Consider the following 16051-nt stretch of genomic DNA (forward strand, 5'->3'; position numbering starts at 1 on the left):
AAGACTGAGTTGCTGTCTGTTCAAATTAAGGTAATTTTGTTTTAAAAGACTGTATATTTTTACCCTCTATCCATTTTATAGCAATTCCATTAAAAAATTTAAAATATTAAGAAATATCACTAGCCTATCCTTAAATTTAGCTATTTTTATTTAAGTAGCTAGATCTGAAGCTCTGAGAACCTATCCCTTCCATTATTGTTTTAAAACAGCATATTTGATGTTCCTCCCTAGGAAATCTTGCAAACAAATAGGACTTTCAACATTTAACTTACAGATGATGCAGTTACAAATGAGATACATGTTTGTCTGTTTACAAATATTTCTTGCTTTTCAAGTAGAGATTTATTTCAGTAATTGCTAGACTCTTCTATATTGCTGCCAAGTTAATCAGCTTCATTTTCCCCACTTTCTGCAAACTGAAGAGATAATAGCTTTGCATGTACACAAAGAGACACTGATCCAAACACTTCTTCAACATACAGGGATACATTCAAGGCTTGCTAATGTTAAACAAAAAAAAAAAAATTCTCAAATCTAAGACACAGAATAAAGGATCAATTTATATTCTGCTGCCTTCCTATCACAAATAAAACACAGGCACATCCCACAAAGCACTCCCTAATTGGGACTGATGCATTTGGCACATCTTTGGAAAGTAACTTTTTAGACCAGAGCAAATCTTAGTTCAAACTAGACAGGATTATAGGTTTTATTTTAGCATTTGCATTCTTTTTAAAGGAGATGTGAAAGACTGAAGTCCTTGTTTAGGCTGAGAGAAGGGACAACCAACCAAACTCAAAGTAATACCCAGTAAAACAAAAACCAGAGGCAGTGAGTGATTAATTGAAGGCTGCACAGTGAAAAGATGGATGAAGAATCTGTACTCTTTTGCTTTTTGCCTGATGAAGGTATAAAAATTCAAGAATCGCTGCTCTCTTCTAATGATGTCAGCAATACAATCTCAGAGCAAAAACCATTAAATAATTCAAACAGAAGAAAAGACAGAATACATCTGGAATACTGATTCAGTAATACTTGTTAAAATTACACTGGAGAACTAGTATGAAAAACAATATAGGTGTAGGAGAAGGCTCATGAAGTTTCCCCAGGGAAGCATCACCTGTGTGACAGTGTCTCCTATCAGGCCATGCTGGTAGGTTACAGCTGGCCCAGACTTTTACACTGCTTCAGGTAACAGCCACCATCAGGGTGCATTTGAGCTTGCCACAGAAGCTGTGGATGAAGCAGCCCAGGGTCAGAAGTCTGTGGTGCCAGTGGTATGGAACCCCTCTGGCACTGCTGCAGTGCAGGAGCCCATCCAGGGCAGGGCTGCTGCAGCAGAGGTTCTCCTCCAAACTCATCTGCAGCTCTGTTGGGAGGAGAAGTTCTCCACTGGGACAGAAGTAAGAGCAATACACTTGGTACTGCAGATAACTTTGTTTCAACACCTGTTTGGTTCGTGTTTTGCTGTCCTTAGGACTTGTTTTTACCCAGAGTTGAAACAGAGAGGAAAAATACTTATTTACTTCTTAAGTATTAACTGTTGTTTCCTCAGAACCCAGGAGACCATTGATGCAAAAAAACCAAACCAAATGTTGTAACAGACTGATCTAGTGTTACTCAATTTTTTCATTTCAGTTTTAATAATTATTTGCTCTTTATCTGGTCCAAATTTTTGACTTAATGTGATGCCCAAACCCTGAAGCAATACTACATGGGATGTTTGATCAATGCTGAGAAGAGCTGAAGCACTGTGGTGCACCACCCATTTTTTACCTATTTGTGCAGTAACTTTTGACTACCAAAATGCTCCATTTCACACCAATTTCCTATTTATTACAATATTTGTTTCTAATTTTAAAGTCAACTTCAGGAAATCATGCTACCCTCTGTAGTGGTAACTGCAGATTTAGTAAATGCATTCCATCCAGCTCCTTCATGAAATATTTGGTTCAAGCTAAAAGGTCATAAGCCTACTGTATTTCGCCAGTACTACATTTCAAAAACTGTTCAGAAAAAGAAAACCCCCCCTCAGGTTTAACTGCATATTGTACAACTGGATTAGCTGCCAAAGCACTTAGAAACTGTGACTACTGTTGCACCACATAATTACTAAAGCAAATGTCCACCGATCTGAAGTTTGTGTGAACTGAATGTCAGAAATCATCTCTGAACAGTGTTTGCTAGCAAAGGCTCTTCTGTGGAAGTCTGAGTAGTGTTTGCTTCTCTAAGCCTTACACCTGTACAGCTCCTTCCTTGATCCTACTGCTAAGCTCCAACACAAGATCAAATCCTCATTATCACTTTCCACACCCTCCCACCTCCCTCTGTGTGCTTTCCCTCAGCTGGGCACATACAGACTTGTCAGACAGTGCTGTGGCAGCTGCCTGAAAGCCAAATTTATATTGTTAACTGGAGGATTCATACACAGGTATTACTCTTGCTGGAGGCATTACTGATGATCTTTCTGTTGTTCAAGTACTATGCCCTTTCCCCTGAACTACTTAGATTAACTTCTGCTGAACTCTCAGTCTCTGCTGCCCAACATATCAAAGAGTTCTGAAGGTTTCAAAACAATCCAAGAAGGATGAGAAAGATGGGGAAAAGATAAAACATGATTGCAGGAGATCTTGTTTGTTTAGGATGACAACCAGAAACAGTGATCCTCCTGAGAAGTACCCACGTAGCCAACTTTATACCATTTTAAACTAGCAATGAGAATTCAGTGAGGAGGCACTATCTGTACAGTAAAAGCAGAATTCATCTCTCACTGTGAAGAATTTCCCTGCCACTTTAAGTATATTAGGAAAAAATCACGGTATCAAAAGTAAAACAAAGTTGCCCATGCAGTACAAGTATTTTCCCTTCATACAGACATTGGCAGAGTTTATCTGTATGACAACACTGTATTTTCCACAGGACTCCTCTCCCAGAGAATGGAGCATGTAATCAGCAGTTCTGGAGCAATGATTTAAATACTTGTTGCACACTAAGACATTGCTGTGGTCTCTCATGACCACATGGAATTTTAACTTTGCTCTGAAGACCCACTTTTTATTTTTATAATGGTGTTATCCATAGCAATTATTATCAGTTTCTGACCTCTGAAAGATACTTAAGAGGGTTTTTTTTAACAGATAAAATTGAAGCATAAAAACCAAAACAGCTTAAACAAACCTGCCTTAGTCTAATTAATTAAGTACTAAAAAAGTATCTGAACCACTGAAACATGGTTTAATAGAAAATAGTTTAACAGATCTTAAATGCTCCTCCTCAGCTTGAATAATAACTGCAACACAAAAACTCAGGACAAAGCATACTTCTCTCTATCAAATAATACCTTCCAGTGGTTGTTTTATTTTGCAGTATCATAATATTAAGAGTAAACTGTACTGGCTTTGTCCATGTGACTTTGTTACAAGTTCATGCAACCAAAACATCCCTCAAGTTATTTATTCTATCCCCAAACTATGCCACAGCAATGCCATGCACTTTGGACCAGATAGGAAACTACCACCTTTCCAGTCCCTGCTTTTGACTTGCATTAGCAAATTTTTTCTTTCAAAATATGAAAGCAAAATTGTATTTTATATAAGTCCTAAACATTAAGCACCTGGTTATTAATATTGGAGTATTTAATCTACCTAACAGTCAGTTCTGTCTCACTTGTTCTCCTGCAACATTCTTCCTTTACTTCATTCTACTTATTGCTTGTCTGTGAGGCTTTGAAACAGAGCTAGCTCTTAGTGAATGCATTTTTAGTGTGCACTGCACATCTGGACTGCAGTCAAGTCCGTATTCTTTAAGCAGTATGATAACACAAACAATCTCTAAAAAAGCAGATTGCTGAAAAATGGCATTATGAGACACCAGCAGCACAAAAGCATGATGAGCTGCTGCTCAGTATTATTCAGCCTACTTAGAATTCAGCATGGTTTCAGAACTGTTTAAAGTATTAAAGCAAAATTAAAACATTATGTTCCCCAGATAATAAGCAGGAACAAGCTGATTATCTTACATCAGAATCCTGCTGACAGGCAACAAGTGCTGTCTCAACCAGCCACAAGATGGAAGATATCTGAAGCAGGAGAGGCCTTTTAATTCAAAGAAAAGCTTAAATAATTTGTCACAGTTAAAAAGCCAAATCACCCACTCTGCTTTAACAGATTAAATTACAGTCACCAAATTTTCAATTCTCTTTAGTTTGAGCTTTGTACCATTGCCTTGGCAGTGCAACATCCAAATTTCTTTTGCTTGCTGTAAACAAATGGCAGCCATCTACCAATAAAAGTTGCTTGACATTGCTAAAATCCCCTCTGAGCAGAAAAAAAAATGAAAAACCTACTCAAGAAAGCAGTTTATTTTGGAAGATGGTTGTGGCTCGGGGCAGTTCTTATTGTTGTTTCTTGTCCTTTTTTTAATTAAAGAGAATTCTCAGTAGGCCTGCTACCTACTTGTAGAACTGTAACAATACCCTAAGTAAAGCAAGTAACATTTCAAAAATCATAATTCTATGCAAATTAATGTATTTACACTGTCACTTTTTTGCAAATATAGGAGAAATACATACCCACAATCTGGAGCTGGGCACCACCTACAATCAGGATCCGCAACCAGCCACCGCCTAAGCATAAACTCTTCATATTTTTCCATCAAGATGTCATCATTTAATATCAAACGGATATCATGAGGATTAAAGCGTTCTGAGCATTCTGGGCAGCTAATATTAACTCTGCTCTCAGAGATCTCTATCCGGAGATACTGACGCAAGCAATCCACACAAGATCTATGGTGACAAGTCATTATCTCCGGGAACCTGTCCTTGGAGTGCCGCAGAAGGCACAAGGGGCATTCCATGAAGTCTCCACTTGGTTTGCTGCTAGAGGTTGTTCCGTTATCAGAAGAGGTACACGTGGAGAAAACAGAGTTCTTGTCTGTACACATTTCTGAATGAATACTTTCAATGCTTGCAATTCCATCCACACCTCCATTTAGATCCCTAGACTTGCGTTTCGTGTCTTTTTTTCTCCGAAAAAGTGAGCCCAATGAAATTCTTCTCTTCTTTGGTGCTTTTTTAACTGATGGCAAGCTCACAGAGGAAGCAGAAGACTGGAGGTCCCGATCCGAGCCCATTTGCCGATGTAAACTCATGTCTAGGTCACTCATCAGAAAGGGGTTAAATTTCATATGCAATCCTAATCATTTTTAAGGATCAAACAGAGGCAGAGGATACAGGCATACTGTAATGTAATCCAACTTGAGAGTCCTCATGCAGAAAATTCACATGTATCTGCTTCCAGCAAATTCTTCAGAAGAATTCCCTGTATTAGGAGAGATGAAAAAAAAGTAGATTAGAATCACAACTCTATTGGTTCTGAAAGGTCACAGCACTCTAGTGATCTGCTATTCCTATTACTACCATCTTTTCCTCACCATCTGACCCAATACCTCTTTCTGTCAGCTTTTTCTACCTTCTTATCTTAACAAGCCTGGAATTTCCTTCTGGCCAAGGACTGTCTTTGTTACACTTAATCAGTGCAGAGAACAGCCTTTTCACTCCCCTGCTCTCCCAAAGGAAGCGTGCATGGATCTTTGCCTGTGTAGAAACTACCAAAACTCAAAGTGACAGCTAAGAAAATATGCAAGTTCTTCTATAAAGCTTAGCAACAGGCTTAGAACATTGGAGACTTTTCTGTTTTCTCTACTTTACATTTTCTGCACATGTGATAAGGTCAAGTAAAATCCAATACAGTTAATTAAAAGAAAGATTTCTCAGTGATTTCTGAACCATTTAGACTGACAGTAGAAATTAAATCACTTTGCTAAACAACTCAAGATATTCTCAAAATCTGAGGGTTCTCAGAGAAGTATGCATATTTATAGTAAAAGGCACCTGAATATTTCAGGGAGCAGAGCTGCAGAGTGAGTGACAGACAACACTGATTATACAGAAGTTGAAGGGCATGGCAAAGACTGCAGTCAAGGTGACAACATTTGAATTTTTTATCAGATGTATTTTTGTAAGCAAAAAAAAAAAAAGCCTCCAAACCAGATTCCCATCACATATCATGCTTCAGTTATTACTAATGTACAAGACACCAAGGATTTCCTTCTGTTTTCTGCTGCTTAAGTGACTGTGCAGTGGGATGAGAAAAAACTTCCTATTTTCTTCTGTCAGAAGAAAAAGCAGCAGATCATCTCCAACCAAAACCACTAAGTTCTCCCAAACATGCAACTATTCCCATTTCTTGGAAATTTGACTGTACAAGAGGAATTCTTTAAACTTTTGGTGAACTGCACCTGCATCAGAAAAATGAGAAGGCACTTTTTACGTGACACCAGTGTTGCTAATTTGCATGCAAAACTACTGCCAGCACTCTTTCTTTCCTCAGTGTTCCCCAAATGGCCCCCCAGAAAGGAGAATGGGTTTCTACGACCTTACCAAAAGATAAAATCAAAACTGGATACTAAAACTAAGTCCAAAGGTAGAAACAAAGGCATGTGGAGATTAATGCCTGTGTTTGCAAGAGCTAAGCAGTCTGCACACCCTTAGAGACTGGCACAAATCCAAACACGTGCTGCAGTCTCCGGAAAGGGATCACTGAGCTGCTTGGGAAGTGTCAGGGGAGCGAGCAGCAGCGGAAACAGGAATCCCTCTGCAAAGGGAAGCACAGAAATAGGCACAGGCTGTCCATGGCAGCAGAGCAGGGCATGCAGCAGTCCCACTGCTGGGCCCCTGCACACCACCACAGGCAGCTGGTACCCATGTACAGACAACACAACCTCAGCTGGGACAGTACTCACCCTGTATGGCACTACTCCACAAGAGTACACTTTGTCAAGTGTAAAAATTAAAGACAAGAGAAAAAAGGGAAAAAACCCGCCAACCCCACACAAAAACCCAACCAATAAACATGTAAGACTTCTTTTTATCAAAACCAGAAAATGCACATTTTGTACCCCTAGAGTTTTTTTAGAATTAAAAAGTTACCATATTCTATTTTTCAAATGCTGAATTAGTGCTTTTTTCTTTCTTCTTTTTTTTTCCTAATAAAGGAAAATCTTACCCCTGTGAACATATTAAAAAAAATTATAGCTTACTCTCAGAGTCTAAAATAAAGAGTCTAAATACTTCAAGAACATAACATACTCTTCCTTCCCTCCTAAGGGAACATTTTTAGTTTAAAAAAAAAAAAACAACCAAAAAAACCTACCAAAAAACTATCTTGGATGCTTTACCTGCTCCTGTTCCCAAAACAAATTTAATAATTTTGCAACCGCTGTTTCTCATTAAATGAGCTAAAACATTCCCTAATCTATTTAAAAAAAAAAAAAAAAAAAAGGTGAAACTGAAAAAACTGCTCCATAATTTTGACAGAAGAAGACATCCTTCCCTCCAGGATCTTGGTATTATGTTATATCATAGGTAGACACAACTGCTAGGCCATGTCTGAAATATACCACAGATACAGTCCATTGCTGACAATATAGAAGTGCAAGAATAACCTTAAAAGCCTTTTTATAACAGGATAATTACTAACTTTGGTATGTTCACACAGATACAACCAGGACAGTGGCAAGTGCCAATCTCCTGAATCACGAGAGTTAATGAACAAAATGAACAGCAAGCAAAGCATTAATTTCAGGCAAAAAGTCTGTTGTTGCTTGTTTTGGTGGGGGGAGTTGTGCTTTTGTTTGTTTTTAAAAATAAAACAGAAAAAGGTAGGAAGTAAACACAGTAACACAGCCAAGTCTATGACTACCAGCCTTCCCCTCCTCCCTTTCTCTGGAGAGGAAAGAATGTGTTATTACAGCATTTCTGCCAGTTCCAACAGATGTACAAAATCAAGAAATAGCAGTTCTGGTGATGAACCAGTTGCACTTTTCTTCTTTTTTTAAATAAACAAAGATTCTCCCATGCTTTAAAAAAAAAAAAAAAAAACAACCCAGACCAGTACATCCCATAGTTCTCTCTGCATAATAGGATCTGATAAGCAGTCTCGAAAATAGCAGATTGCTCTTCTAAGGAAAATAGTTAAACGTTGATAGGATTTTTGAAAATCTAAGTTGCCAGTTATTTCAGACAATCGTCACTTATGCTTTTTAGATTTAAATGCACACAACTAGTTTTTAAAGCCAAACTCTCCCTTATATAGAAATTCTGGGCTGACATTCTATTGACGTTTCAAGATGAGTTTGCGGAAGTGAAAAGATTCAGCAGATGATTAGCTAGAGGAAAAAATGAAGACAAATGTTACAATGCTAATAATGACCAGAGCTGTACAAAACCATAAAAACTTTACTAGCACAATCTGGAGTACTGGCCAGTTCTCATGTTGCCCAACCCAAGACAGCATCTGCATGTTTCTGCTGACAAAAAGAAGTAAAAAATACTTGATTCTGTACAGCCAGAGAACAGAATGCCCATATTATTCCAGTAACAACAAGTCCACATGAAGGGGATATGCTGTGTGCAAACTGAAGCTCTGAAATCCAACTGCCTGAAATGAGCTGAGACACACAAATATGGTAATAAAAAAAACAATCTGATTTTGAAGTTTTGCATTACTCTCACTGACCAGTATAAACTCTGTCAACACACAGAAGAAACTAATAGGGGCACAGCAAATGGACAGGAAAAACAGATTGCAAATCCTAAAACTTTAAAGTTCACCACTGTTCTCAACATTTCCTCAAAAGCACTTACCAACGACAGAAAAAACCTATTTCTGGCTTCCCGCCATGCCCAACGCTCTACCACAAATCCCAATTCCAGCCGTGCTTTGCATTCTGCTCGTGCCACAGACTCACCACAAAACACCAGCTGCCACAGCACAAACACACCTTGTCATCTGAAGATGGCATTTACAGTTGCAACACACCTAAAGCTCAGTATTAAGCTGGTATCTGTTCCTTCTACAACCCTGCCTAAACTATTGGCTGTATCTTCTAATATCACTCTCCATGGCACAATCTTTGCTTTTCTCATCAATTTCAAAACACTTTGGAAATACCCTAAAGTGCAGCTGAGAATAACCCTGCTGATTTTGCAAGAAAAAAGTGACAAACGCCCACCTCCACAAGCCAGCTGCTGGGGGAGATGAGCTCCCTCATGCTCCTAATTTCCTCCAAAGACATCAGAGGCACATGCTCAGCATGCTGCCCGCTCTTCCATTACATGCTCAATCTGGTGTACAGGGGAAAAAAAAATCAGTCTGCCATCAGGACAAACAGCTTCACAATGTTTGCAAAACAAAGGCAGGTTTAAACATCAGTGTAGGAAAGGAGAAAACCCACCATAAACATAGATATAAATACATACTCACTAAAACACCTTAAATATTCCCTTATGTAATTGGTGCTTAAATGCAAACTTAGACATCTGTTCCAAACAAACTCTCCTCATCCTAGGCATTTGCTTCTCCAACAATTTAACCAAGTGCCAACTCTGTTAGCATACTGAAAGCTACTTCTTGATTAACACTGACTCTTAATAGCTTCCTTTCTGACATCTGCAATTCCCAACATCTATACTCTCTACCTGCTTTCTGAAATGCACTGATCCATCTTAAAGACAGCTGTAAGAAAACCCAAAAAAACCTTCAGAGCTTGAATTTCAACCACCATCTCAGATAATTTCTGCTTCCCTCTTCTAATGAGCATCTCCTGTCAATCACACAGCATGCTAAAATTTCTAAGCTGTGACATTCTTAACACAGATGTATCTCTAATCATCTAAAAGAGGCAACAAATTTTTTCTTTTCATTTAATGCATGGTCTAAGAGCTATAAAACATAGTGGAATAAAATGTCAAACAAAAATTATGCCAAAGCTACTGAATGAAATACCAACACACGGGATTTTGAAATAGGAAACAAGTACCTCATTTCAATGGCCATTCTTTAAATGTCAGATCATTCCACAGCAGTTTTTAAAATTGGAAGGGGTGGGGGGGGGGAGGGAAATACAAATGCTTTTGCCTGAGGATTTCTAAAAGAATGTACCCCTACTTGCTTTACATATGCCTCAGGTTCAAGTATACATTTGGCACTGCTGAGTTAAAAGTGAAGAACACCCTGGAAAAGTTTAACATCTTAGACAAGTTTGAATTTTGACATCTATGTGCTTCTGCAACACTCTGTGCCATTAAAAACATCTCACCATAGTTGTGTCAATGCACATGGTGTCAGGGCATGTTAGGACTGTTACTTAGTTTTATTACAGATGATTTAGTACAAGCAGAACCAACACTGCAACTTGGAAGAAAACAGATGGAAATTATGTTGAAACCACAAAGGTTCTGGCAGAACCTTTATATGCACTAAGATGAAAAATAAAATCCTTTAATAGTAACATAATACAGCATATTGTGTTAGGCAAATACATATTGTGCAGGTGAAATACTTAACTGCAACAATTAGCAGAATAACTTTATGACTCCTTCAGTATATTTCCCTTCATAATCTAAGATAAAGAACAGCAACATTTTCCATGTAGTGTTTCAAAGACTGTAAAGACACTTCAACTTAATTTATGTGGCATTTTTGATTGCTTTCTAACTTTGATTTCTAATAAAAGGTGAAATAAAGGGTTGATAGTATTTGGATTAAACTGAACAGTTAATTCTACAAATGAAAATTAACAAATCTGTAACAGAAGATTTCTCAAGCTTTTAACACAAACTCAGACATGCAGATACTTATTAAACACGTGCAGTGATTTCTTACAGTAAAATGTACAGGATGCAAAAAAAGTCAAAGCCTCTTAAATAACTCACTTAAACTGAACTGTGCAAAACTACTTTAAATATATACTCACATAAATTTTACTTCATTATGACTTTTCTCCTTAGGGAGAATTACCAATAGGGTAATCTACATATTATGGAAGTAAGTCTTACCTTACAGACACTTTTGCAGGAAAATATCTTTTACTTTTTATCCTGCTTTAGTCTAAGAGCCACATATGTGAATGCTTTTCTTAAAGCATGAAGAACATTTATTACAAAAGTTACTGGAGTTGCTCCTACTAGTAGCATATTCTTTCCAGAGTGAAAATCACTTGATCGTTTAGTTAATTACATCTCATTTCTTTTTGCTTACAATAGACTATTGATAGCTGCAGAGGCCATTATTCCAAAAGCAGAATTTTCAAATCCACAACTAACTCAAGTTTTTCAAAACCCTTAGAAATCTGCTATGTCAAGACTTAAACTTCACATATCTTTAAATGACAGAAAAACAGCTGCAGTGAAACAATATCATTAATTTATGTAAATCCAAAAGACTGGAAGCAGAGTTCCCAGCAAGTACCATACCAAGCATTCACTCACTAATTTCACATTGGAGCTCACAGTGGGCTCAGTGAAGATGCTGACAAGATCTGGGATGTGCCCATATCTGCATAGTAAGCAGAACAGGGTAAGGCCCTCATCCCCAATTTGAGAGCAAGTCAAACCCTCTGGAATAAGCCAATTTGGCACGTATACACCAATAGACCAGTGTCAAATGAGGAACAAGGGGTCTTTCAGGATCAACAGGAGTTGTTTTAACATAGGGAAGTTCCTACAATGCAGTCAGTTTAGTTCAGGGAAAGCCTTCTCATAATTAGTCTCTCCTGCCTTTTTATGGGGAGATTTGGGTTAGATGTTAGGAAGAAATTCTTTACTCAGAGCATACTGAGGCACTGGCACAGGTTGCCCAGAGAAGCCATGGATGCCCCACTCCTGCAAGTGTTCTAGGCCAGGTTGGACAGGACCCTGATCAGCCTCATCTGGTGGGTGGTATCCCTGCCCATGCAGGCAGGGGGGCTGGAACAAGATTATCTTTAACGTCCCTTTCAACCCACACAATTCTATGATTCAATGTTGTTAGAAATCCTGATATTCATGGATACTATTATACAAGAATTAAGAGAAAAGCATTTGTGAGGCAGAGATTAAATTATCTCTACTGCACTGTTACCATGTCTCAGTTTGCTCTGACTGTGCTTTATTTTTCCTTAAGGTCCTGTGTCAATTATCTGGAAATTCTATTTTCACTTACAGAACAAAGCAATATTGTTTGTAAAACAATGACACAAACAGACTGACTATGAACCCACTTGGGCTCAAGGACTGAGAGAGTCAGACTGACTGGGCATGAAAATCTGAAGATTGACAGAATTTAAAATACAGAGAAGCCTACAGAACTGTCAAAAGTGAACTGATATACAGTGCTCTGTTTAAAATTCACAATGGTATGTAGCACATGGCAAACCAATCCTGACAGCTAGAAAAATCTTCAACAGCTTATTAAAAAAAAAAAAAGTTATGCTTCTTCCTTAGAAATGTATGAGCAATACATCCTGTATCATGTGTCCATGACAGCTGCTATTAGGAAAGGAAGTCTAGCAAGCTGCTCAACTCATTCTGAAAGTTTCTGAAGAAATGAATGGCAAAACTGTTTCTCTTGCAGATAATGCCTGTAAAGAAGAGAATAAACTCATCATGCCTCCCTCGCTATGGTGGCAAAAGGGAAAGAATCCCTTAAATTCTAAAAACACTAATTTTCCAAACCAGCAGCATTAAATCTGGGTATATTGTGTCCAGTGGTCAACCAAAGCTAAGAACTCAGTGCAGAGTTGCTTTCTATTTGTGTATCTGCAGGCCTGTGTCTGTTGCAAATAAGACTATTTGCAATTTTCCCTTATCTAACTCAGCAGAGCAATCTTAGTTCAACTATGCACTCGCTTGCGTGTCAAAAGCTTCTCCTGTGCACTGTAGTGCCTTCTGCAAACAAATGTACACCAAGCTCTGCCAAGAGGAAACCAAAGTCTTGGAAACACTAAAGGGAAAAAAACCCCACAACAAAATCAAGAAGGAAGCAAAACAAAAAACGTTTAACTGTTTTAATCTTTTAATCATTAAAGTCCTCACACTAGGACAATGCTTTTCTTGCAGAGGTAACTGGAATGTATTCTCTTAGAACAATGATGGGCATGTATTTTCACTCCTGAATATTGTGGAGAGATTTATTTTTATGTATCTGTATCTATATATAGATATATAAGTAATGTTCTAAAATATTTGACTAGCTAGTGGTCTGAAAAGTGAAAGCAACACTAAGGGATTTAAAAACTGCACAAGCTGCCTCTGCTATGTAAGAGGTTTAATCTAACTGTATTAATACTTTCATTCCTGCAGTTGCTTTTTATTCTACACTATACATTGCAAAATAATCAGAGTAAAGACATACACCAGTCAAATAACAAAAGACAGTTTTTGTTTCCTGCAGTGTCACCAATCCTGCAAGTGGAAAACATTGCAACACTCCTGAATGCTGAGATCATTCCTACAGAAAATTGTTCCAAAAGGAAAATAACCAATACCAACAAATTTCCAGAATAAGCAGATTTAATTTCAGGTCTGTAATTCTGCCTGGTCAAACAGTAATGGTTACATACTGAATTCGGACAAGCTTTTGTTTTCAAGTAGGCTTACAGGTCTGCCCCGTTATAAAAACAAAACAAATAAAGTGTACCAAGATATAACCTTCTGGATCTGGAACCATGAGCAGGAGTTCCAGAGAGAGCACAGAGAATTTGAACAGCATACCAGAGACAGCAGCTTGAGGGAACATATAAGAGGTTACAGATTGCAGTTTCTGGCTCCTAATGATTTTTTAATTCAGCAAGAACCAGAGTTTCTGTCTTGTGCAGGGGGAAGATATTACTGACTGCTGACTGGCAGCATCTTCCAGCTCTGTTTTATCTCTGGCATAATCAACCTCTATTTTGGAGGCAGGAGAGACAAAGAAAAAATATAGAAAAAACAATCCACAAACACCAATATCCCCCCAGCCACTGATCTTGAAGTACCTTTGCCTTCAACTAAGCAATGCTGGAAGCTATTAATGGATTACTTTTTGAAACATTTGGTGCCATTTTAGCATTTTAAAAATCTCCATATTTACAGACATAGCTTGTGTAAAACTTTTAAAGTAAACTAATTCAAAGAGAGTTAGAGTTACTAAAAAGTTAGTAAGAGTTTTGAATTCTTCCAGCAACATCAGGTTAGGCTGACTAATGAGACCTTCCAATGGGGATAAGAACTTGGTAGCTGAAAGTCACTTGGTTTCTGAAAATCACTGTGACAACTCACAGTAACTCACTTTGCCAGTATCTCAGTCCTTGAGAACAGAACAACTGCCCTGCATTGGTCTCCTTTGATATCTCTTTACAGAGAACTACTAATTTTGGTAAATATAATTCAATATATAACTTTCAGAAAAGCTTGGATGACTGAGTGAATAATCTGTGCCCGCCTATTCTAGCAGCAGCAAGTCAAAGATACAGACAGAAACTATGACAGAGTTTTCTGAACTCTGTCATGGCTAATGCCACAATTTCTGAAACTGCCCTCAGGTCAGGTACAAAGTTGCACCAGCCTAACCAACTGCTCCTGTTCACTCAAGAGGTGAGATTAGGTCAAAATCTAGCAAAACACATTATATTCTCCTGCAGCCTGACATATTAATTTATTCTGTCAAGTATGTTAACTGAAAAATCCTGCATGGATATATTTCATATCACCAAGCCAGTTTTTTATAATGATAGTTCTAAATTCACTACTGAAATATCAATTACAGCCCAAAATATAAAAAACCAACCAACCAAAAAAAAAAAAAAAAAAAAAAAAAAAAAAAAAAACAAAACCCAAAAAAATAAAAAAAAGAAAGAGAACAACTGAAAGAAAAAGAGACAAAAACAAAGACAGGGAAAGGTCTAGCCAGGGAAACAAAAATACTCCATCCTGCCAGAAACACTGCCTGTAGCTTCCAGACAGGAAACTCGCTGCCTCTAGAAAAACCATTGGCGTCAGGAAATGGCAGGAGTACCATGAAACTTATCTCACAGCTGAACTTAATGAAAAATGAAGGGAGAACATTAGAAAAGGAAGGCAAAGACAAATGGACTAGCCACAGATCTTTGCTTATGAATACACTTGGTGAAAATTTAAATCTTACTGATGTGTCTTTGAAAGAACGGATGGAAAAGACTATTCTAGTCCTGCTGAAAATAAATAAATAAAAACCACCAGGTTGAAAAGATAGAGCCTATTCAGCACAAGAGAAGGGGAATGATCCAGCAGCACTTACAGGCAGACTGCACTAGCACTGTAAATAGTGTAAACACTAGTTAAAAAGCATGAAGCTAAAAAAGCAGAATGCCAGTCATTTAAAGTACATCTGATGCTGTACCTATGCTGGAAATACGTCAGTAGGATGAGTTATTATACCAGCACAATTATCCCACCTACAACAACACTATACTATGCCAAAAGATATGCTATGTCAGCACACAGCAGGATTTAGCTAGATTGATGAGAGTTTTTCCAAACATTTTGCACTGACATCAACACAGACTGAGTAGTAAGCTCAGTTTCTCTAGGCAAAACAACTGCTGCATAAAATGGGTAGAAAAGTCATTGCAAACACACCCACTCATGGCTTTAAAGACTTCATCTTGTGAAACTTTCTTAGGTTTTATTGCCTTGTTGATGGTGTCCAAGCATGAATCAACACAGGGGAGTTTGCAAATCCCCTGCATTAGCCAGAGGCCTCGTGTCAGGTGACAAGCTGGGTCACAAAGTGCTGAACAGACCCTGGCAGTGCTGCCACATTCTGGATGTTCAGAAAGCTTCACACCAAATTTTAAAAAATAAATACTCAAAGGTTTCCTCTTATGTTTCACACATATACCAACAGAATACAAAGTACAAAAGACCTGCAGTGATGTTCCTTTGCCAACTGAGGATGCAATTCTTAGTGCCTAGTGACACAAATAAGCGTGTGTCAAGATTTACCTGCACTATTCCACTTATTCTGTTACTTTTAAATTAGTGAATTACACCTCCAGATGTGTTGCCAGGCCTCACAACCACAGTAAGTATTTCTGAAACACAACTCCTCACCCTCACGCTTTTGAGGAGGGATTGCCAAGCCTTTTCCCCTCCATTCACCCCCTCACATTCAAACTCACATACCCTTTCTGTGCTGGATGTTACCTTTTT

General features: G+C 38.0%; 1 protein-coding gene across 3 annotated transcripts in view; it reads right to left on the reverse strand.

The window, feature by feature from the left end:
* The window catches only part of RNF19A (ring finger protein 19A, RBR E3 ubiquitin protein ligase), a 55098-nt gene that overhangs the window by 15410 nt on the left and 23637 nt on the right, over positions 1 to 16051 (reverse strand). For 2 of the 3 annotated variants that reach the window (XM_079301390.1, XM_079301388.1), the window contains one exon: positions 4571 to 5321. In XM_079301390.1, coding sequence (XP_079157516.1) covers positions 4571 to 5187 — 617 coding nt within the window. In that variant the 5' untranslated portion in view covers positions 5188 to 5321. Of the gene's footprint in view, positions 1 to 4570; positions 5322 to 9075; positions 9188 to 16051 lie in introns of all 3 variants that reach the window. The other variant, XM_079301389.1, reaches the window with a different exon arrangement.

Source organism: Erithacus rubecula (genome assembly GCF_903797595.1).
Source record: "Erithacus rubecula genome assembly, chromosome: 3".
Taxonomy (NCBI): Eukaryota; Metazoa; Chordata; class Aves; order Passeriformes; family Muscicapidae; genus Erithacus; species Erithacus rubecula.